Source organism: Ochotona curzoniae, unplaced genomic scaffold (assembly GCF_017591425.1).
Source record: "Ochotona curzoniae isolate NIBS_2020 unplaced genomic scaffold, NIBS_Ocur_1.0 contig_2861, whole genome shotgun sequence".
Lineage (NCBI taxonomy): Eukaryota > Metazoa > Chordata > Mammalia > Lagomorpha > Ochotonidae > Ochotona > Ochotona curzoniae.
Window position 1 is genome coordinate 2,554,603 of NW_024465620.1, and position 24,188 is coordinate 2,578,790.

Consider the following 24,188-nt stretch of genomic DNA (forward strand, 5'->3'; position numbering starts at 1 on the left):
CCCCCCACCCCCTCCCAGTGTGGCTGCCACAGGCCTCCTCCACCCCCCAATTGCATATTTCCAAGAAGTGAGACAAAAGCATGAGCAGGATGGGAAAAATCAAGCATTTACCAAATGCTGTCAAAGCAATTGGATGTGCAACTATAAGGATTGAAACTGGACAATTTCTAGAATAAAACAGAAAAAATGTCGTGAATTTAGATTTGGTAAAGATTTCTTACAAAGCATAGAGAAGACAGAGATAACAGATTACCTGAGTTATAAAATGTTACAATCTGGGCCCAGTGCGATAGCCTCGCCTTGTGTGTACTGGGATCCCACATGGGCGCCGGTTCTAATCCTGACAGTCCTGCTTCCCATCCAGCTCCCTGCTTGTGGCCTGGGAAAGCAGAGGAGGACGGCCCAAAGCCTTGGGACCCTGCACCCACACAGGAGCCCCGGAAGAGGCTGCTGGCTCCTGGCTTCAGATCAGAGCAGCTCCAGGCCATGGTGGCCACTTGAGGAGTGAATCATTGGCTGGAAGATCTTCCTCTCTAGGTCTTTCTTCTTTCTGTATCTCTGAGTGTCTAATAAGAATGAATAAATCTTTTAAATTGATGTTACAATCTTCTTAACATGTCATTTTTTAAAATGAGGAAAACTGCACAGGCTAAAGTGAAAATTCTGGAAAGAATATACTTGATACAAACACTTGTTCCCAAAATATATAAAGAATACGCCAATCTAACACAATCTATAATAAAAAAGTGAACAAAAGAGCTGAACAAGACGCTAAGGTGGACTGTGTCAGCCAGTGGATTCCGAAGAGATTTCATCGTGCTTGGAATGGTGGGACTGGCAGCAATTCAGAACTGTTGAACTACCGAAACCTCTTGAGCAGGACCCTCCGAGCATGCCCCACATTGGGGACCTGGGATGGGTGGGAGGGTGGATGCGGCTTCTCCCTTCGTCTCCCCATCCCCCAGATGCAGGGAGGAAAACCAAGAATGTGGAAACAATTGTCCTGTCCACTTTCAGGTCGCCCTTGGCCCTTTGTGCCTTAATCAACTACATAAAGAGCATCAAAATTAAAAAAGCTTGGAACAGACACTGAGAGGAGGGAGCACGCATAAGCGTATGAGAAGTCACTTTTGACCCTGATGTGTAAAGTGGACTAAAACCCAAGAAGCTGTGGCTGCATAGCAGCTACAACGGCTGTAACTACAGACTGGGCACAGAGGCGGAGTCACAGCCGCTCTCGGGCACTGGTGGTGGAAGCAGCAGAGCTGTAGACATCCCGATTTGTGTTGTGAATATACGTTACACCTGGATTTATCATAGACACAGCACACACACAGATCCTAGGTTCTCCATGAGCTGGGAGAAGACGCACGGGCACATTGTGTGCCTCTGTCTGTAACTGCTGCACCGTGTGCAGCAGCCGGCCAGCATGGGCGAGCGTAGGCCAACGTGAACCAGCAGAGCCAGTGTGGGCCGGCATGAACCAGCGTGGGCCAGCATGTGCCGGCATGTGCCAGTGTTGGCCAGCATGGGCCAGCGTGAGCCAACGTGAACCAGCAGAGCCAGTGTGGACTGGCATGAACCAGCATGGACCAGCATGGGCCAGCGTGTGCCAGCGTGTGCCAGCGTGGGCCAGCGTGGGCCAGCGTAAGCCAGAATTAGCCAGCATGGGCCTGCGTGAACCAGCAGAGCCAGTGTGGGCCAGCATGAACCAGCATGGGCCAGCATGGGCCAGCGTGGACACTCATGACTCCCAGTCACGATCCCATTAGAGAGCAGAAAGCAGTTGGAGCACCCACCAGGATAATTCAATTCATGTGAATTATTGAAATAGACCAGCCATCAGAGAGTGGTTTCAAACAGAAGAGGAAGATGAACTAAAAACTTTTTCTCTGCCAAACAGAGAAACAAAAGTTGACGTCCACAAACGCCATTGTCTGTAGGCAGCCCAGGTGTTCTTTTCTTAAACTCTATCAGATGCTTGTCTTGGTGGATTTCTAGAATCAGCTGGATTGATGCTCGGTTCCTATCACTCTAGCCTCTTTTCGAACCTCGGCCCAGCACTCTGAGGAATGACTCCTCTTCAGCTTCCCCCTGAGTCTGAGTCTGGCCTCTCAAAGCCCCACAGTCCATGTTCTTTTCCTGCCGGTCCCTAAGTCATCCCTATCCAGTCCATCCTCCTCAGCTCTCTCCATGAGCCTGTGTCCGTCGTGCCTCTCCCCACCAAGTTCATTGTCTCAGGCTCCATCTCCTTCACCTACACTACACTCAACACATGACAGCCAGTCAAGGTCAGCCACCTGCGTCTGTATCGCCCTTCCCTCACACCAAAACAAAGCTCTTCACTCGCCCTTTCCACCTTAACTGGATACTGGCTAATGTGCCATGCCTAATGCCTCCTTGGTTGTCACATTGCTTCCCCACCCAAATCCTAATACCTCCAACACCCTTCACTTGTTGCACAGTTTACTCCCTTTTAATTTTACACTAAACATCACCCTCGAACTCCTAACCAGCGCTTAGCGTCCTTCATGCCTATGTCTGCCTTTGCTTGTGTCCCTGTTGCACGTCTGTCACATTGTACCCCCTAACTATGGCTTTAGTTTTCCTCAGTCAATTGCAGTCTGAAAATGCTTGATGGAAGCTGAAGGATTGTAAGGGTGTCCGGTGCATCTGAAGAAATGATTTAATATTCTCTTACAGCAGTTGCTTTGCCTCCCAATACTGTGACCTGCCAGTGGAGCCTCGCATTTCTTCTTTCATCTAGGCAGTGTAACACTTCCCAGCCATGCTCTTACCTGGCCCATAGCCCCTCCCACTTATTTTACATGCTCCTCCAGCGGCGTACACACCCATTGCTTCTTCCAAGAGCACACCTGAGTCTGAATCTTGATTGATTGCGACGTGGACAATCAGTCCAATTTGATAGAACAGTTAGGGAGCTACACAGACTGTATTCAGTAACACGTAACATTCCATCTGGAAACTCTGGAAGTCGGAGTGAAGCCTGACACCCATTCAGAGATTGTGGCAGAAGACAGGCACAGTCTTAGATTGACATGCAAGGCCTTTATTATGACACAGCAGGCAGAATGAACATCCCAATTGCCACAGTGTGCCTTGCAGCCCCGCACCCCATGCTGTTATGTATGGACCCTTCACATGGAGCAAGGATGCATCCTACAGAACATCCCCTAAGCACAGGAAAATTCAAGAGGAAAAATGCCTCTTAGACAATCCCTGAACAACCTCCACACATTTTGTCCAAAAGAGAGAAATCGCCTTTATTTATTCAAGGTAGGAACAAGTCTGCCTACTGCTCCCGACTCCCAAGGCTGGTGTTCACGTGAATATCTAACAAGGCACAGTCAACACCCAAGGCTGCTCACAAGGCCAACATAGAAGCTCATGGAGAATTCTCTTTCAACTCCCTTCACTCTATGTGCTCCTGGAAACATTCCTTACAAATGTGCTGGTTTGGAAGGACGGACTCAATTCCTGCAGTCTGGCTGAAACAGCACCTGCCTGAGGGCTATTTCACCAGGCATCAAACTGGAGAATCTGCCGTGATCACCTCTGCTCTGTCCCTGGAGGGACATATGTCTCCCATTCAACCAACATTCACCCACAAATATCTATTTGGATGGCAACAGGTGAGGAGAGATGAATTCAACTTATGGCTTTCTGATACGGAGTTTTGTGTTCCTAACGCAATGAAAGCAGAATCTAGACACATGGGGGTCACGGCTCATAAAGATAAAGGGGCTAACAGTGGGGAAAAACCCAGTATTCAGTTCATTGATGCTTACCAGCCACCAGCTGCAATCATCGGAGATGGATTGGTATGCGTTAAGGATGGAGGAGAGGGTGTAGGACGACGCAAAGGTACACACCAGGGCGAGGATGCTCTGGGTGGCTCTGATTTCCCGGGAGGAGCCCGGAGAGTGCCAAGATCCATGAAGGTGTTGCACCTGTTGCTTGTGCCTGTACAGAATGAACATCATGGAGCCACTGGACCAGATAATGAGCACAGAGAACACGACTTCTGGGAACACACCCAACACCACGTATAACAAGCTGGCCACTGGGTCATGGTCTACAGAACAGAGCCCTAGGTGGGTTCTCTTTGTCATGTTTTTGCTATTCCTTGTGTTGGAGTAAAAGAAAGAAAAAACAAGGCTGATCACCAAGTACAGCACCCAGCAGAGGTAAATGAAGAACCGAAGGTGCTTTGTGGCTCTCACTTTGAGACCCTGCCAACGGGAGCTCATGGGGCTGATGGTGGTGGCCTGGAAGACGCTCAAGAGGCAGATGCTGCTCATGGACACGCTCCTGCCCACTCTATGAACATACAGAGCCAAGTTGCATGCGAGGTCAATGAAGAGATGTTTGAACCCGAAAGCTGTCATCATATGGGGAACTCCGGTAGAAAGAAGCAACAAGCAGTTGGCCATCATCAGGTGCCTGAGAATCAAGTCGGTAGACCGGAACTTGTGTTTGGAGTCATAAAAGAACGTTTGGTAGTAAAGGACAGAGAAATTGCCCAGGATCCCGACAGCGTTCTGTGCTAAGCAGATCATTCCGCTGAAGAAATCCCCGAAGATCATCCCTCCACTCACACTTCAAATGATCGCAATCGGTTCTCGCAGCAAAAACACGAGGATTTTGACCCCAAGAGTCACTTCACCATGTACTGCTGTGCGATTTCTTCAGACAGCAAGATGCACATGGTGATGGAGGATTACCAGTTAAATTCCGCATCAACCGGAGGCTGAGGTGGTGTGCTGCTGGGGGAAGCGATGAACAGGAGCAAAGGGAAAGAAACCAAATCAATATTGCCAGACTACACTGATATTTTCTCGACACAGAAATTTAACAGACCACAGTAGCTACTGTCCACACCACAGCAAGTCAGACTGTTGCTGATCTGGATTTTGAAGATAGACGACAGAAATTGTATGAAATATTTATGATCTTGGAATAAGTGAATGGGCCAAGTGTGATGCCTAGTGGCTAATGTCCTCACCTTGAATGTGTGGGATCCCATATGAGCACTGGTTCTAATCCCAGCAGCTCTGCTTCCCATCCAGCTCCCTGCTTGTGGCCTGGGAAAGCAGTGGAGGATGGCCCAAAGCCTTGGGAGCCTGTACTTGCGTGGGAGACCTGGAGGAAGTTCCTGGCTCCTGGCTTCAGATCAGTGCAGCTCCAGGTGTTGCAGTCACTTGGGGAGTGAATCATCGGACGGAAGATCTGCCTCTCTGTCTCTCCTCTGTGTACATCTGACTTAAAAAAGTAAAGAAGCAGCAGCAGCGTATGATGCTTAAACAGCACAAAACATTATCTATGGTTGAAATGAGAAACTGGATCGTGTTTAAGTTGGGTCTGTTCAAAGCAGACATGTGTGACACACACCAGACTGTATTTAATGCAAAGACTCCCTAAAGAACACACGGAATTTAATATAGGCAAAGCAGTTCAATGGTGGCTTCCAAAATAGTCTGTTGTTAAATAAATACATAGGAATGTTCCGTGTTCTTGGTTTTCATGGAAATTCACTTAAAATCACTCCCTGGTATGATCACACGCCAAGCAGAGAGCAAAATGGCATAGGACAGGTGACCCGGCACGGGGATGAAGCCACCACCTCGGAGGAGTGCTGGGCTCTGGTCCCTCCTCTGCTTCAGATCCAACTTTCCATTAAAGCAATCCTCGGGAGGCTCAAGGGTTGGTCCCTTCCTGGAAGACCTCAATGGAGTTATGGGCCCTTGACTTTGCCTCACTTTGCCTGGCGGCTGTGTGGACGGGCCCAGCACACAGTCCATCTCTCTCCCTCCAGCTGCCTCTTCACCACACCACTGCTTTCTCTGTCCTCTTACTTCGACTCAGTGAAAAGAGCGGGAAGGGAGCAAATTTAGCACAGTGAAGACACCAGTTCCAACCTCCTGGCTTTAGCCGGGCCCAGCTCCAACATCGTGGGCATTTGGGGGAGTGAAATGGCAAAAGGAAGACATCTCTATGCCTTTCAAATAGATGAAAAATCAAAATTTACAATGGCAGGAAATAGCCAGCAATGGAGAGGGTGTGGCTAAAACCATCACACACTGGCGATAAGGGATAAAACTGGATAAAACTGGTGCAGTGTAGGCAGAATATAAACACATACACCAACAATTTGTTTTCCAGATCCACCCAGATAAATATGTGTTATCAATGATTCCAGAATTGACACACCAGCCTTGGTGATAACAACATCAACTTGAAGACCATCCACATCCCCATTAAGAGTAGAATAGCTCCATCCATTGTTTGATATTCACACAGTGGATCCCTTATGCTTACAATAACATTACACAAATACAACCATCCTATACACTCCTGTAATAGCAAGGAACATCAACGCCACATTCAAAAATCATATGGGATTTAAAGAGGGCTTTTTTGGTATAGAATTACATTTACGCCAAAGAAAAAAAACAGGCAAAAATGATGTAATCTCCAAGATGCCAGAATATATGTCATCTCTGTTCCTAAATTGCACAGGTACAGGTGACACCCAACACAACTGCAATCTTGAGTGTAGCAACCAGGGAGGGGCACAAGGTGGCAGCACTTTTGCTGTTTGATCCAGATGCTGCACTCACAGGGGGATTTTGTGAAGTTCCTGAGAGCTGTGCATTATAACTCAATACAAACACAGCACCAGCGTTCTGTGAATGTGTCGGACCTGTTTCTTGTGTCTGTACTGAAGGAAGTTTATGGAACCACAGGAGCGACTGATCTGTCCCCCGAATATGAACATTAATTTTGCTCTGATTTATAAAGCATTACACATTCCTTTGTGATTGAAAGTTGGCTCATTGGGAATCAAGGGACTTGTTTCAGGCTGCATCCTTGTACATACAAGTGCTTAAGCTAACTGAAACTGCCTTTAAATGAAACAAGATTTGTGACAAATAACAGTGCACAAGACATTTCAAAGAAGTCTTGAACACATGAAGTGTGCGTACATAAGTGGAAACGGGGAAATGTTTGATCAGCTTGGCTGTTAGACTCTTAAGAGGAAACAGCACACGATACCTTTGGTCCCGCTGGCCGTCATTCAGCATTCCCATCAGGACATCCTCCCCTGGCATGTGCTGCCAACTTTACGTGGAGAACATGCCTCAGTGCTCAGCAGTCAACCTGCACACAGGCGGCGCTGCCTCCATCCTGGCTCATAAACCGAGTCTGACAAACATGCTCTTGAAACTTCAGGAGCAAGTTCACATCCTGGTTCCTAAACAGACTTAGATATTTCTGTATAGTCCCATTGTAGTCTGGGGTACAAGCCTGCAGTTATAACCACACTCACAAGAATCCTACCATTGGAATCTGATCTGCGCAAGGTGATACGAACGCTGGACTGAGCCCAGTACATCATTCTTTCAGCCCTTCAGAGCCCGATTTCAACATCAGCATCAAAAGCCACCAGGCACTGGCTGAGGACTTGGGACCCTTCTCTTCCTGCTAGCTCAGCCTGAAGCAAAAGAGCGACTCTCCCTCACTGGCTGGTTTCTGCCCCCAGAACTGCAGCTCTCCCAGAGGCAGCCTGAACAGGAACCCACACTTCCTTTACCAACTCTGCCTTTCAGACAGAAACCAAAAACACTCACCCAAGTGTCTTGCTCTGCCACAGTGGCCGGCTCGGTGCAAAGGCTGTGGCACGCAGCATCATCAGGGAAGGCAGCCTGGAAGGCCCATAAAGGGTTGCACTTCTGCAACCTTCCTTCCCCTTGGAATAATGATCTCATCTGTGGTGGCACTCTGGGGAACTGAGGACATGTCAACAGGCTTTGTCAGCTGCTAGTTCCCAAAGCCCATTACAAGCCTCTGGTGGGTGTCTTTGGAGAGCCTGGCAACGTGTTGGAGATCCCCTTCTCACGACCTCTGATGGCACATTGGGATCTCCGACGACAGGTGCATAACGTGAGATCTGATACTTGCTGCGTTCACGTGTCAGGCTTCTGTGTCCCGGTGGATTCAAAGCTTCCCAGATTCTATCCTGAGAAGTTAATCCCGCATTTACCAATCCCTAAGTTGCATCATCTTTGAACATTCACACAAAAACAATCAGGGAATGTGTCCCCAATGGACCCCAGATGAGAGCAAAGGCAGAACATAATGTCAACCACACACACACGAGAAGTCATGGGACTCATTCAGACCACACAACGGAAATCAACTTGGAAGTGGGAATACTGACAAGTTCTAGGAAAACATACTTCATTGATGCTGAGCAGAGTAGCAAGGGAAGCCCATGGAACACGGCTCCTGCAGGAAAGCAGCTGTGACTGGCTCTCTCAAGGAGAAGCACCTGCTTCAGGTGTCTTAGCTGGAAGATCCTGTTCACATAAGTCACCCACATCTTGATTCAGCAGTGCCCAAGGGTCGCCAGAATTATCCACACTGAATTCTGCTAAGCACCCATTGGTTTCCCTGGTTGTGAAACGAATGCTAAAAGAGAAAACTCATTTGTCTGGACAATATCTGGAATCCTGTGTCAGACACACGTACAGTTGGGTCTAGGTTCGATATCCACATCCCCAAATGAAGCCTGGTCCTCCGAGCCGGCAGAGACTCTGGCTCTGAGAGGTCACCCTCACTTCTGCCCTCGGTGCAGGCCACTCTCAATTCCCATCATTCTCTAGGATGCCCAGCAGTGAGCGCACTTCCACTGAGTCCTCCGACAGGGACAGTACCCAGATTACAAGGACCCTGGGGCGGAAACGTCGAGGTGTAGACGCCAGCAGTCCTGAACGCCAGCCTTGCCCTTGTCCTTGTCCCACGATGTCACCAAGCATTTCTCTCCCAGCACCCACAGTGTCCGCCAGGGAGCCTCATCTGGCTCTCTGCCCCAGGACTGACACCAGTGCGCCCTCATGCCTGCTCAGGCTGGCCCACCTTTTGTCTGCAAACTCCTTCAGACCTGTTGCAAGTCCCACTGTGGCACTCTCACCAACTGAGCTGCTGGGCAAATGATTCAAGGACCTGGATTGACTCAGAAACCATAGAACTACTAAAGAAAAATGGGAAATGCTCTCCAACTGGAACGGGGAAAGTCTTAGGAAAGATGCCAAACGCACAGGCAGGCAAAGACAAAATAGGTGAGACTACAAACTAACAAGCTTCTGTACAGCAAAGGGAACTAGTATTGAACTGAAGAAGCAATCAACAGAATGCAAGAAGATTTTTGCATACTACACGAATGAAAGGACTAATATCCAGGATTTACAGAGCTTCAGAAACTGAGAGGCAGTCAAGAACAAAAACAAACAAAAGAACCCCAAAAAAACTCTGAAAAAAATGGGCAAAGGAAATGGACACTTTTCAAAAAAGAACAGACTCAAATGGCTGCCATGAAAAAATGCTCAGGCTCCCTAGCCATCAGGGAGATACAGATGAAAACCACATTGAGGTACCGCCTAGCTCCGGTGAGATTGGCTTACATTCAGAACTGAACACCTGTCGGTGTGGACGTGGGGAGAAAGGCACCCTCCGTCACTGCTGGGGGCAGTGCCGGCTAGTACAACCAATATGGAAACCACTGTGGAGCCTGCTTAGAGGATTTGGGTCTTGACAAGAACAGCAAGCACTTTATGGCCAGTCTTCGTTCAAGGAACTCCTTCAGTCCAGCTTCCCTTATTGGTTTCAAGCCTCATCTGCTTTCCACATCAGAGCGAGACCACAAGATCATCCTAGGGAGGTCTTACCAAGCCCCTCCCCCAGGGATCTTAAAACTGTAATGGCTGACTCAGGCTGTATGGGTGCCGAGTTTATCAAGCAACTCAACAGCAGCATTCTTCAGCTCGAGCGTCAAAATATGAACACCCAGCTCCTCATTCATTACTCTAATCCCCTCAGCAAGATGAGCAGGCCTGACCTCATCTGGAGCCTCCCGATGTATGGCCTTACCAACAGATGCTGTGGCCAGACAGAGGCAGGCACCTGGTACCTGGAAGGAGCATGGTTCAAGAGAGATGTCAGCCTCCCTAGCATCCTTTGAGAATCAAGATGGCGGAATAGGCTAAGGACACGTGTAAACGGACAGAGAAACATTTAATCAGGATGAAGCAGAAAGGACACATTCCAGGAAACAGGAGAGGACAGAACAACCTCAGAGCGGTACCTGGAGACTGACAGATACAGGAAGGCAGCAGACACAAGGGTGTGGTGTTGCAGTGACTGATACTCCAGCAGCCTTCAGCTAATGGTGATCTGAACTCCACCAGCAGCTGGAACTCCACGGAACTCTGTGTTGCAGCTCACCAACGCCGGGGTGTCATACTTGAGCAGAGAGTTGGTTGGGGGATCATGGCGGCGTTGCGGGTGGCAGCCCCAGTGGCCAGCACCTTCTCCTGATTGGGCCTTGTTTGAGGTCACCATGGAAACCCTCCTCCTGCCCAGCGGGAGCCACAGGGTGCAGGGCTAGCTCGGCTTCAGTGCGGCTCAGGCTTCTTCCTCCACTGGGCCCCTCTTCGGCTTCCCGGGCCATCTCAGGAAGCAGAGAAGACAGGGGTTCGAATCCCCGTCCTGTGGCTACTTCGCTATCTGGGTGAGATGGGCGGGTCCCCTCCCAGAGCCCCTGTTTAATCACCTCAGGGAAAGGCTGGGGATGAAGTTCCCAACTAATTAAATGAAGACACAGCAGACTACTAGGGCAGCTTTTCAGTCAGGTCGCTTCGGATTTCCACACCTTGGTGCACAACTTTGTTGCCTGCTTTATTGTATATTTCTGCTGTAGATGGTTGCTAAATAACATCTCTAAGGGCCACGTTAACACCCATGAATCGGCAAAAGAATTCCCCACTGCTGTGTACTCAGGTGGCCCACATGGAATGAACGGGCACGAATATGCTTGAGAAGCTAGCTGCTTTAAATAACGACATCTTTCAACTGATGATTCACTCCCCAAATGGCCTCCACAGCCATAGCTGCGCTGATCCAAAGCCAGGTGCCTCATCCTGGCAGGGCCCAGGGACGTGGGCCGTCCACTGCCGCTGCTTCCCCAGGTCAAGAGGAAAGGAGGTTGAGCAGCCTGATTGGAAAGCTGCAGACAGAGCACTGGCTTGTCAAGGCACAGCACCTGCCCCTTGGTCCTTTGCTTTGTCAGCTGGAAACTCCCGCCCTGCGAGCCAGCCCAGTTCCTGTTGCCCCGCCCCCAGGGGCAGACGTCACGTGATTCGCACTCCTGCCGCAGAGCTTGCTGGGAGGGCGTGCCCCCAGGAAGCGGAAGTCCCAAGGTGCATTTCGTCACTCATTGTATTTAAGCTGGAGCAGCTCAGCGGGTCGGCTTACTTGTGCTTCCAGAGCCCAGCATGTCGATGGAGGTGAAGAGCCAGCAGGAGCGCAAGAGCCGCAAGAGGCGCAGGGAGGAGGACAAGGTGGGCCAGGCACCAACCATGGCCCAGGTGGTGGTGAAGCAGGAAGGGCTCAGCCCAGAGGCGAAGCCGCCGCCCGCCCCGCACCAGCCGGCCCCGGGTGCTCCCCTGTCCCAGCCGGCCTGGCGTGGAGGAAGCAGAGCCTGGGGAGGCAGCAGGTCCCCGGCCAGGAAGAAACACAAGGCTTCTGCCCGAAGAAGCAAGTCTCCCTGGAGTCCTCACCACTCAGCGGTCAAGGGGAAGCAGGAACCAGAGGAGCACCCTCGGAGAGGACCAGGACGGCAAGAATGGCAGCATCCTCATCGTGCGCCCTCAGAGCAGGAGCACAGGAGAGCTAGGGACAGGCACCAGCAGGGCCATTCCCGTCAGCACAGGAGCTCTCCAGAGCGGCCTGCCAGCGCACAGGCTCAAGGACACGACCGAGACCTTCAGAGCCTGCAGGCTCAGGACGACCAGCGGGAGTTTGACGCCGCCCGGCGCCATGAGCATCGCCAGCAGCACCAAGTCCGTGGCGGGGGTCATGAGTCGCAGGAGGTGGTGCCTCGACCTGCTGGTAAGAAAGAAACAGCGGCAGCTGTGAAGGAGAAGCCAAGCTTTGAACTCTCTGGAGCCCTTCTCGAGGACACCAACACCTTCCGGGGGGTGGTTCTTCAGTACACTGAGCCGCCAGAAGCACGGATCCCCAGAAAGCGCTGGCGCCTCTACCCCTTTAAAAACGACCAAGTCCTTCCTGTCATGCACATTCACAGACAGAGCGCTTACCTCCTGGGGCGGCACCGCCTCCTCGCAGACATCCCCATGGACCACCCCTCCTGTTCCAAGCAGCACGCCGTCCTTCAGTACCGCCTTGTGGAGTACACCCGCGCAGATGGCACCTTCGGCCGCAGGGTGAGGCCCTACATCATCGACCTTGGCTCAGGCAATGGAACCTTCTTGAACAACAAGCGCCTTGAGCCGCACAGGTACTATGAACTGAAGGAAAAGGATGTACTCCAGTTCGGCTTCAGCAGCAGAGAGTACGTTCTGCTGCATGAGTCATCAGATACCTCGGAACTAGACGGGAAGGAAGACGAGGATGACCAAGAGGAGGAAGGCGGGCTTTGAACAGCTAGCAAGCTGAGAAGCAGTCCACGCTGACAGGGCTCCTCCTTCTTGGAAGGCGTTAGGATGACGCCAGGAGCACCGCATCCTGGACCGCTGCATCTGTGCCCTGCATCTGATCTGGGCCCAGAACCACCGCACCGTCAGCCTCGTCAGGAGGGTGACCCTACTACCATGGCTGCCAAGATGCACAGGAAAGGCATGATAACTTCCAGCCGGCCCTTACGGGTCCTCACTGCCGTGGTGGCTTCCTTCTTTGTCTGTTGGTTACACCTTTCAGTTGGTTGCCCTTCTAAGCACAGTCTGGCTGAAAGAGATGCTGTTTCTTGGCAAGTACAAAATCCTCGACGTCCTGGTGAACCCAACAAGCTCGCTGGCCTTCTTCAACAGCTGTCTCAACCCCATGCTCTACGTCTTCGTGGGCCAGGACTTGCGGGAGAGACTCCTCCACTCCCTGCCTGCCAGTCTGGAGAGGGCCCTGAGTGAGGACACCACCCCAACCAGTGACACAGCTGCCAACGTGGCTTCCCCGCATCCCGAGACTGAGTTACAGAGGATGTGAGGAAGGGGCTCAGGGACACCTTGGAACTGTGCCTCATTGGACCCTGGCCCGAGTCCCAGCCGCATCCTGCCTTGTGTGGTCTGGGGCCGCTCGGCTGACTACGAGTTGCTCAGGGATTACTTCTGCACCCCTGGTTTGTTGATCCTGCAGACGACGTGCGGTGTAAGGACTGTGGCTGTCACTTTAGGGTTTGAGAGCTCCGCCTGGATCCTGGGCTGAGCGGACATGGGCAAAGAGTGTAAGAACACTTGAACACATGATGGGATTTCTAAGACTGAGATGACGACAGACTGAGGAGGAAAAAGCTTTCTCGTTTTCTTATCACCATTAAGGAAATTTTAGAGGATTGTGGAAATATTTTTTTTTTAATTAGACTGAATATTTTCCCTTATTCCTAGTTGTTTTGCTTCCTGTAAGAGTGATCTCCAAAAAATAAAGGACATTGACAAGTGGGTGTTGGAATTTGTCTACTTATTACAAATGCCTCATTTTGTTCACATCACCCTACATCATGCTGACTCATTTCAAATACCCAACTACCGTTGCATTTCTTGGGTGAACGACACTTGGTTGGGACACAGTTTATAAATCAGTGTCAGTGACTTGCTTCTGTTTCTTGTTCACAGAAAGATGGCTTCCCTACCTACTTTCCTTGAATGTCACTGTGAGGTCTGACATCACGCTGGCAGAGAACGAGCTCTCTGTATTCTCGATGATACCTCGTTTAAATACGTCTAAAATTCCCCAGTAAAGCCAATGGGGTCTTGCACTGTCTTCCTGGGAAGGCCTTTAATTACGAGTTCCATTCAGATGATAGCTGGAAGACTTCTTGGTCATTTTTTCTCCTCTTTCAGTTTTGATACAATGTGATTTTTACTGGAATTTGATCACTTCATTCAAACTGTCAAATGTATTGTGTACAACACTTGACGTGGTTTCTCCCCTGAGAATGGAAGCAAGCTTCAGGCAGACATAAGCTGTGCTGCTCAGCATCGCTGATGTGTAAAATAGTGCCCGTTTTTAAATAAAGACTTTTATACGTGTATTGCAGTAGTGAATCAAGAAGTAGTAGCATCACCTGGGTATCAAGTGAGAACTTTAATTGAATAATTACGTCCACCTTTGATAACAAACCATATCCAGTGAATTCCTACTATCCTGCCAACAATATTTATAAATCCCATGTGGGTTATAATGGAAAAAAAACATTTGTTATTTGAGAGTTACAGAGAGAAAGGGAGAGACACAAAGGGAGATCGTCCATGTGCTGGTTCACTCCCCAGCTGGGAAGCCAGACGCCAGGAACCAGGAGGCAGGAGCTTCATCCGGGTCTCCTGTGTGGGTGCAGGGTCCCAAACCCTTGGACCATCCTCTACTGCTGCTCTCATCCCATTATCAGGGAGCTGGGCCAGAAGTGGAGCAGCAGGCACCTCGCCATCACCCAACGAGATGCACATGGTTCAATCTGCTACAGCACAAAGCCAACCTCGTGGACTGCATTGTGATGAATATCTCTGAGTTTTAATTTCTACTTCAGTGCTCCATCTGGTATTTCTTAATGACTCTATTCGGAAATAAGTCGATCTGCAATGGTACCACACCCTTTGCACAAATGGGTCTTCATTTTCCTGATGTGCTGGCAAAGAAACAACTCAGAATGAGTATTAGGTCATCAGAATTCATCACATCATTGCTGTACTCACCATCTTTCTGCTCCTTTTCCTGTCCAGGCCACAACGCCAGGCCCTGCACAGAAGCTTATCCCTTTAATTTGCATTTTTGACTCCTATAAGCCCTTTCAAGTTTACACACACACACACACACACACAGAGAGAGAGAGAATTTAATTCTGAAGATAGCATGTCCACAGGAAACAGTTAAAAAGAATGCAAAAGAGTCTGGTGTGGTAGCCTAGTGGCTAAAATTCTTGCCCCACATCGGGGACCCTGCGATGGGTGGGAGGGTGGATGCGGCTTCTCCCTTCGTCTCTCCCATCCCCCAGATTCAGGGAGGAAAACCCAGAATGTGGAAACAATTGTCCTGTCCACTTTCAGGTCGCCCTTGGCCCTTTGTGCCTTAATCAACTACATAAAGAGCATCAAAATTAAAAAAAAGCTTGGACAGACACCGAGAGGAGAGAGCACGCATAAGCGTATGAGAAGTCACTTTTGACCCTGATGTGTAAAGTGGACTAAAACCCAAGAAGCTGTGGCTGCATAGCAGCTACAACGGCTGTAACTACAGACTGGGCACAGAGGCGGAGTCACAGCCGCTCTCGGGCACTGGTGGTGGAAGCAGCAGAGCTGTAGACATCCCGACTTGTGTTGTGAATATACGTTACACCTGGATTTATCATAGACACAGCACACACACAGATCCTAGGTTCTCCATGAGCTGGGAGAAGACGCACGGGCACATTGTGTGCCTCTGTCTGTAACTGCTGTGCCGTGTGCAGCAGCCGGCCAGCAAGCCAGCGTGGGCCAGCATGAACCAGCTTAGCCAGTGTGGGCCGGCATGAACCAGCGTGGGCCAGCATGTGCCGGCATGTGCCAGTGTTGGCCAGCATGGGCCAGCGTGAGCCAACGTGAACCAGCAGAGCCAGTGTGGACTGGCATGAACCAGCATGGACCAGCATGGGCCAGCGTGTGCCAGCGTGGGCCAGCGTGGGCCAGCGTAAGCCAGAATTAGCCAGCATGGGCCTGCGTGAACCAGCAGAGCCAGTGTGGGCCAGCATGAACCAGCATGGGCCAGCGTGGGCCAGCGTGGACACTCATGACTCCCAGTCACGATCCCATTAGAGAGCAGAAAGCAGTTGGAGCACCCACCGGGATAATTCAATTCATGTGAATTATTGAAATAGACCAGCCATCAGAGAAGTGGTTTCAAACAGAAGAAGAGGAAGATGAACTAAAAACTTTTTCTCTGCCAAACAGAGAAACAAAAGTTGACGTCCACAAACGCCATTGTCTGTAGGCAGCCCAGGTGTTCTTTTCTTAAACTCTATCAGATGCTTGTCTTGGTGGATTTCTAGAATCAGCTGGATTGATGCTCGGTTCCTATCACTCTAGCCTCTTTTCTAACCTCGGCCCAGCACTCTGAGGAATGACTCCTCTTCAGCTTCCCCCTGAGTCTGAGTCTGGCCTCTCAAAGCCCCACAGTCCATGTTCTTTTCCTGCCGGTCCCTAAGTCATCCCTATCCAGTCCATCCTCCTCAGCTCTCTCCATGAGCCTGTGTCCGTCGTGCCTCTCCCCACCAAGTTCATTGTCTCAGGCTCCAACTCCTTCACCTACACTACACTCAACACATGACAGCCAGTCAAGGTCAGCCACCTGCGTCTGTATCGCCCTTCCCTCACACCAAAACAAAGCTCTTCACTCGCCCTTTCCACCTTAACTGGATACTGGCTAATGTGCCATGCCTAATGCCGCCTTGGTTGTCACATTGCTTCCCCACCCAAATCCTAATACCTCCAACACCCTTCACTTGTTGCACAGTTTAGTCCCTTTTAATTTTACACTAAACATCACCCTTGAACTCCTAACCAGTGCTTAGCGTCCTTCATGCCTATGTCTGCCTTTGCTTGTGTCCCTGTTGCACGTCTGTCACATTGTACCCCCTAACTATGGCTTTAGTTTTCCTCAGTCAATTGCAGTCTGAAAATGCTTGATGAGAAGCTGAAGCATTGTAAGGGTGTCCAGTGCATCTGAGGAAATGATTTAATATTCTCTTACAGCAGTTGCTTTGCCTCCCAATACTGTGACCTGCCAGTGGAGCCTCGCATTTCTTCTTTCATCTAGGCAGTGTAACACTTCCCAGCCATGCTCTTACCTGGCCCATAGCCCCTCCCACTTATTTTACATGCTCCTCCAGCGGGGCACACACCCATTGCTTCTTCCAAGAGCACACCTGAGTCTGAATCTTGATTGATTGCGACGTGGACAATCAGTCCAATTTGATAGAACAGTTAGGGAGCTACACAGACTGTATTCAGTAACACGTAACATTCCATCAGGAAACTCTGGAAGTCGGAGTGAAGCCTGACACCCATTCAGAGATTGTGGCAGAAGACAGGCACAGTCTTAGATTGAAATGCAAGGCCTTTATTATGACACAGCAGGCAGAATGAACATCCCAGTTGCCACGGTGTGCCTTGCAGCCCCGCACCCCATGCTGTTATGTATGGACACTTCACATGGAGCAAGGCTGCATCCTACAGAACATCCCCTAAAAACGGGGAAATTCAAGAGGAAAAATGCCTCTTAGACAATCCCTGAACAACCTCCACACTTTTTGTCCAAAAGAGAGAAATCGCCTTTATTTATTCAAGGTAGGAACAAGTCTGCCTACTGCTCCCGACTCCCAAGGCTGGTGTTCACGTGAATATCTAACAAGGCACAGTCAACACCCAAGGCTGCTCACAAGGCCAACATAGAAGCTCATGGAGAATTCTCTTCCAACTCCCTTCACTGTATGTGCTCCTGGAAACATTCCTTACAAATGTGCTGGTTTGGAAGGACGGACTCAATTCCTGCAGTCTGGCTGAAACAGCACCTGCCTGAGGGCTATTTCACCAGGCATCAAACTGGAGAATCTGCCGTGATCACCTCTGCTCTGTCCCTGGAGGGACATATGTCTCCCATTCAACCAACGTTCACCCACAAATATCTATTTGGATGGCAACAGGTGAGGAAAGATGAATTCAACTTATGGCTTTCTGATACGGAGTTTTGTGTTCCTAACGCAATGAAAGCAGAATCTAGACACATGGGGGTCACGGCTCATAAAGATAAAGGGGCTAACAGTGGGGAAAAACCCAGCATTCAGTTCATTGATGCTTCCCAGCCACCAGCTGCAATCATCGGAGATGGATTGGTATGCGTTAAGGATGGAGGAGAGGGTGTAGGACGACGCAAAGGTACACACCAGGGCGAGGATGCTCTGGGTGGCTCTGATTTCCCGGGAGGAGCCCGGAGAGTGCCAAGATCCATGAAGGTGTTGCACCTGTTGCTTGTGCCTGTACAGAATGAACATCATGGAGCCACTGGACCAGATAATGAGCACAGAGAACACGACTTCTGGGAACACAATCAATGCCATGTATAACAAGCTGGCCACTGGGTCATGGTCTACAGAACAGAGCCCTAGGTACGTTTTCTTTGTCATGTTTTTGCTATTCCTTGTGTTGGAGTAAAAGAAAGCAAAAACAAGGCTGATCACCATGTACAGCACCCAGCAGAGGTAAATGAAGAACCGAAGGTGCTTTGTGGCTCTCACTTTGAGACCCTGCCAACGGGAGCTCATGGGGCTGATGGTGGTGGCCTGGAAGACGCTCAAGAGGCAGATGCTGCTCATGGACACGCTCCTGCCCACTCTATGAACATACAGAGCGAGTCTGCATGCGAAGTCAAGGAAGAGATGTTTGAACCCGAAAGCTGTCATCATATGGGGAACTCCGGTAGAAAGAAGCAACAAGCAGTTGGCCATCATCAGGTGCCTGAGAATCAAGTCGGTAGACCGGAACTTGTGTTTGGAGTCATAAAAGAACGTTTGGTAGTAAAGGACAGAGAAATTGCCCAGGATCCCGACAGCGTTCTGTGCTAAGCAGATCATTCCGCTGAAGAAATCCCCGAAGATCATCCCTCCACTCACACTTCAAATGATCGCAATCGGTTCTCGCAGCAAAAACACGAGGATTTTGACCCCAAGAGTCACTTCACCATGTACTGCTGTGCGATTTCTTCAGACAGCAAGATGCACATGGTGATGGAGGATTACCAGTTAAATTCCGCATCAACCAGAGGCATGAGGTGGTGTGCTGCTGGGGGAAGCGATGAACAGGAGCAAAGGGAAAGAAACCAAATCAATATTGCCAGACTACACTGATATTTTCTCGACACAGAAATTTAACAGACCACAGTAGCTACTGTCCACACCACAGCAAGTCAGACTGTTGCTGATCTGGATTTTGAAGATAGACGACAGAAATTGTATGAAATATTTATGATCTTGGAATAAGTGAATGGGCCAAGGGTGATGCCTAGTGGCTAATGTCCTCACCTTGAATGTGTGGGATCCCATATGAGCACTGGTTCTAATCCCAGCAGCTCTGCTTCCCATCCAGCTCCCTGCTTGTGGCCTGGGAAAGCAGTGGAGGATGGCCCAAAGCCTTGGGACCCTGCACCCGCGTGCGAGACCCAGAAGAAGTTCCTGGCTCCTGGCTTCAGATCAGCGCAGCTCCAGGTGTTGCAGTCACTTGGGGAGTGAATCATCGGACGGAAGATCTGCCTCTCTGTCTCTCCTCTGTGTACATCTGACTTAAAAAAGTAAAGAAGCAGCAGCAAATGATGCTTAAACAGCACAAAACATTATCTATGGTTGAAATGAGAAACTGGATCGTGTTTAAGTTGGGTCTGTTCAAAGAAGACATGTGTGACACACACCAGACTGTATTTAATGCAAAGACTCCCTAAAGAACACACGGAATTTAATATAGGCAAAGCAGTTCAACGGTGGCTTCCAAAATAGTCTGTTGTTAAATAAATACATGGGAATGTTCCGTGTTCTTGGTTTTCATGGAAATTCACTTAAAATCACTCCCTGGTATGATCACACGCCAAGCAGAGAGCAAAATGGCATAGGACAGGTGACCCGGCACGGGGATGAAGCCACCACCTCGGAGGAGTGCTGGGCTCTGGTCCCTCCTCTGCTTCAGATCCAACTTTCCATTAAAGCAATCCTCGGGAGGCTCAAGGGTTGGTCCCTTCCTGGAAGACCTCAATGGAGTTATGGGCCCTTGACTTTGCCTCACTTTGCCTGGCGGCTGTGTGGACGGGCCCAGCACACAGTCCATCTCTCTCCCTCCAGCTGCCTCTTCACCACACCACTGCTTTCTCTGTCCTCTTACTTCGACTCAGTGAAAAGACCGGGAAGGGAGCAAATTTAGCACAGTGAAGACACCAGTTCCAACCTCCTGGCTTTAGCCGGGCCCAGCTCCAACATCGTGGGCATTTGGGGGAGTGAAATGGCAAAAGGAAAACTTCTCTATGCCTTTCAAATAGATGAAAAATCAAAATTTACAATGGCAGGAAATAGCCAGCAATGGAGAGGGTGTGGCTAAAACCATCACACACTGGCGATAAGGGATAAAACTGGATAAAACTGGTGCAGTGTAGGCAGAATATAAACACATATGCCAACAATTTGTTTTCCAGATCCACCCAGATAAATATGTGTTATCAATGATTCCAGAATTGACATACCAGCCTTGGTGATAACAACATCAACTTGAAGACCATCCACATCCCCATTAAGAGTAGAATAGCTCCATCCATTGTTTGATATTCACACAGTGGATCCCTTATGCTTACAATAACATTATACAAATACAACCATCCTATACACTCCTGTAATAGCAATGAGCATCAACGCCACATTCAAAAATCATGTAGGATTTAAAGAGGGTTTTTTTGGTATAGAATTACATTTACGCCAAAGAAAAAAAAACAGGCAAAAATGATGTAATCTCCAAAATGCCAGAATATATGTCATCTCTGTTCCTAAATTGCACAGGTACAGGTGACACCCAACACAACTGCAATCTTGAGTGTAGCAACCAGGGAGGGGCACAAGGTGGCAGTACTTTTGCTGTTTGATCCAGATGCTGCACTCACAGGGGGATTTTGTGAAGTTCCCCAGAGCTGTGCATTATAACTCAATACAAACACAGCACCAGCGTTCTGTGAATGTGTCGGACCTGTTTCTTGTGTCTGTACTGAAGGAAGTTTATGGAACCACAGGAGCGACTGATCTGTCCCCCGAATATGAACATTAATTTTGCTCTGATTTATAAAGCATTACACATTACTTTGTGATTGAAAGTTGGCTCATTGGGAATCAAGGGACTTGTTTCAGGCTGCATCCTTGTACATACAAGTGCTTAAGCTAACTGAAACTGCCTTTAAATGAAACAAGATTTGTGACAAATAACAGTGCACAAGACATTTCAAAGAAGTCTTGAACACATGAAGTGTGCGTACATAAGTGGAAACGGGGAAATGTTTGATCAGCTTGGCTGTTAGACTCTTAAGAGGAAACAGCACACGATACCTTTGGTCCCGCTGGCCGTCATTCAGCATTCCCATCAGGACATCCTCCCCTGGCATGTGCTGCCAACTTTACGTGGAGAACATGCCTCAGTGCTCAGCAGTCAACCTGCACACAGGCGGCGCTGCCTCCATCCTGGCTCATAAACCGAGTCTGACAAACATGCTCTTGAAACTTCAGGAGCAAGTTCACATCCTGGTTCCTAAACAGACTTAGATATTTCTGTATAGTCCCATTGTAGTCTGGGGTACAAGCCTGCAGTTATAACCACACTCACAAGAATCCTACCATTGGAATCTGATCTGCGCAAGGTGATACGAACGCTGGACTGAGCCCAGTACATCATTCTTTCAGCCCTTCAGAGCCCGATTTCAACATCAGCATCAAAAGCCACCAGGCACTGGCTGAGGACTTGGGACCCTTCTCTTCCTGCTAGCTCAGCCTGAAGCAAAAGAGTGACTCTCCCTCATTGGCTGGTTTCTGCCCCCAGAACTGCAGCTCTCCCAGAGGCAGCCTGAACAGGAACCCACACTTCCTTTACCAACTCTGCCTTTCAGACAGAAACCAAAAACACTCACCCAAGTGTCTTGCTCTGCCACAGTGGCCGGCTCGGTGCAAAGGCTGTGGCACGCAGCATCATCAGGGAAGGCAGCCTGGAAGGTCCATAAAGGTTTGCACTTCTGCAACCTTCCTTCCCCTTGGAATAATGATCTCATCTGTGGTGGCACTCTGGGGAACTGAGGACATGTCAACAGGCTTTGTCAGCTGCTAGTTCCCAAAGCCCATTACAAGCCTCTGGTGGGTGTCTTTGGAGAGCCTGGCAACGTGTTGGAGATCCCCTTCTCACGACCTCTGATGGCACATTGGGATCTCCGACGACAGGTGCATAACGTGAGATCTGATACTTGCTGCGTTCACGTGTCAGGCTTCTGTGTCCCGGTGGATTCAAAGCTTCCCAGATTCTATCCTGAGAAGTTAATCCCGCATTTACCAATCCCTAAGTTGCATCATCTTTGAACATTCACACAAAAACAATCAGGGAATGTGTCCCCAATGGACCCCAGATGAGAGCAAAGGCAGAACATAATGTCAACCACACACACACGAGAAGTCATGGGACTCATTCAGACCACACAACGGAAATCAACTTGGAAGTGGGAATACTGACAAGTTCTAGGAAAACATACTTCATTGATGCTGAGCAGAGTAGCAAGGGAAGCCCATGGAACACGGCTCCTGCAGGAAAGCAGCTGTGACTGGCTCTCTCAAGGAGAAGCACCTGCTTCAGGTGTCTTAGCTGGAAGATCCTGTTCACATAAGTCACCCACATCTTGATTCAGCAGTGCCCAAGGGTCGCCAGAATTATCCACACTGAATTCTGCTAAGCACCCATTGGTTTCCCTGGTTGTGAAACGAATGCTAAAAGAGAAAACTCATTTGTCTGGACAATATCTGGAATCCTGTGTCAGACACACGTACAGTTGGGTCTAGGTTCGATATCCACATCCCCAAATGAAGCCTGGTCCTCCGAGCCGGCAGAGACTCTGGCTCTGAGAGGTCACCCTCACTTCTGCCCTCGGTGCAGGCCACTCTCAATTCCCATCATTCTCTAGGATGCCCAGCAGTGAGCGCACTTCCACCGAGTCCTCCGACAGGGACAGTACCCAGATTACAAGGACCCTGGGGCGGAAACGTCGAGGTGTAGACGCCAGCAGTCCTGAACGCCAGCCTTGCCCTTGCCCTTGTCCCACGATGTCACCTAAGCATTTCTCTCCCAGCACCCACAGTGTCCGCCAGGGAGCCTCATCTGGCTCTCTGCCCCAGGACTGACACCAGTGCGCCCTCATGCCTGCTCGGGCTGGCCCACCTTTTGTCTGCAAACTCCTTCAGACCTGTTGCAAGTCCCACTGTGGCACTCTCACCAACTGAGCTGCTGGGCAAATGATTCAAGGACCTGGATTGACTCAGAAACCATAGAACTACTAAAGAAAAATGGGAAATGCTCTCCAACTGGAACGGGGAAAGTCTTAGGAAAGACGCCAAACGCACAGGCAGGCAAAGCCAAAATAGGTGGGACTACAAACTAACAAGCTTCTGTACAGCAAAGGGAACTAGTATTGAACTGAAGAAGCAATCAACAGAATGCAAGAAGATTTTTGCATACTACACGAATGAAAGGACTAATATCCAGGATTTACAGAGCTTCAGAAACTGAGAGGCAGTCAAGAACAAAAACAAACAAAAGAACCCCAAAAAAACTCTGGAAAAATGGGCAAAGGAAATGGACACTTTTCAAAAAAGAACAGACTCAAATGGCTGACATGAAAAAATGCTCAGGCTCCCTAGCCATCAGGGAGATACAGATGAAAACCACATTGAGGTACCGCCTAGCTCCGGTGAGATTGGCTTACATTCAGAACTGAACACCTGTCGGTGTGGACGTGGGGAGAAAGGCACCCTCCGTCACTGCTGGGGGCAGTGCCGGCTAGTACAACCAATATGGAAACCACTGTGGAGCCTGCTTAGAGGATTTGGGTCTTGACAAGAACAGCAAGCACTTTATGGCCAGTCTCCGATCAAGGAACTCCTTCAGTCCAGCTTCCCTTATTGGTTTCAAGCCTCATCTGCCTCCCACATCAAAGCAAGACCACAAGATCATCCTAGGGAGGTCTTACCAAGCCCCTCCCCCAGGGATCTTAAAACTAATGGCTGACTCAGGCTGTATGGGAGCCGAGTTTATCAAGCAACTCAACAGCAGCATTCTTCAGCTCCAGCGTCAAAATATGAACACCCAGCTCCTCATTCATTACTCTAATCCCCTCAGCAAGATGAGCAGGCCTGACCTCATCTGGAGCCTCCCGATGTATGGCCTTACCAACAGATGCTGTGGCTAGACAGAGGCAGGCACCTGGTACCTGGAAGGAGCATGGTTCAAGAGAGATGACGGCCTCCCTAGCATCCTTTGAGAATCAAGATGGTGGAATAGGCTAAGGACACTGCCAAG

At 49.6% G+C, this 24,188-nt stretch overlaps 3 protein-coding genes across 3 annotated transcripts; 1 reads left to right on the forward strand and 2 right to left on the reverse strand.

The window, feature by feature from the left end:
• Window positions 1–3,489: 3,489 nt before the first annotated feature.
• Window positions 3,490–4,723, reverse strand: LOC121155161 (vomeronasal type-1 receptor 4-like). The gene has a single exon (XM_040978354.1). It carries the CDS (start codon window positions 4,605–4,607, stop codon window positions 3,675–3,677), a length of 933 nt encoding a protein of 310 aa, XP_040834288.1. The 5' UTR covers window positions 4,608–4,723; the 3' UTR covers window positions 3,490–3,674.
• Window positions 4,724–11,354: 6,631 nt separating this feature from the next.
• Window positions 11,355–12,671, forward strand: LOC121155043 (smad nuclear-interacting protein 1-like). Its single transcript, XM_040978224.1, has one exon. The coding sequence runs from the start codon at window positions 11,355–11,357 to the stop codon at window positions 12,519–12,521; it is 1,167 nt and encodes a 388-aa protein (XP_040834158.1). The 3' UTR covers window positions 12,522–12,671.
• A 5,114-nt stretch (window positions 12,672–17,785) lies between these two features.
• Window positions 17,786–19,091, reverse strand: LOC121155044 (vomeronasal type-1 receptor 2-like). Its single transcript, XM_040978225.1, has one exon. The coding sequence runs from the start codon at window positions 18,716–18,718 to the stop codon at window positions 17,786–17,788; it is 933 nt and encodes a 310-aa protein (XP_040834159.1). The 5' UTR covers window positions 18,719–19,091.
• Between the last annotated feature and the right edge of the window lie 5,097 nt (window positions 19,092–24,188).

Excerpts from the sequence above, each read along its gene's own strand:
- LOC121155043 (XM_040978224.1), top strand. The coding sequence starts at position 11,355 with ATGTCGATGGAGGTGAAGAGCCAGCAGGAGCGCAAGAGCCGCAAGAGG.
- LOC121155044 (XM_040978225.1), bottom strand. The coding sequence starts at position 18,718 with ATGATCTTCGGGGATTTCTTCAGCGGAATGATCTGCTTAGCACAGAAC.
- LOC121155161 (XM_040978354.1), bottom strand. The coding sequence starts at position 4,607 with ATGATCTTCGGGGATTTCTTCAGCGGAATGATCTGCTTAGCACAGAAC.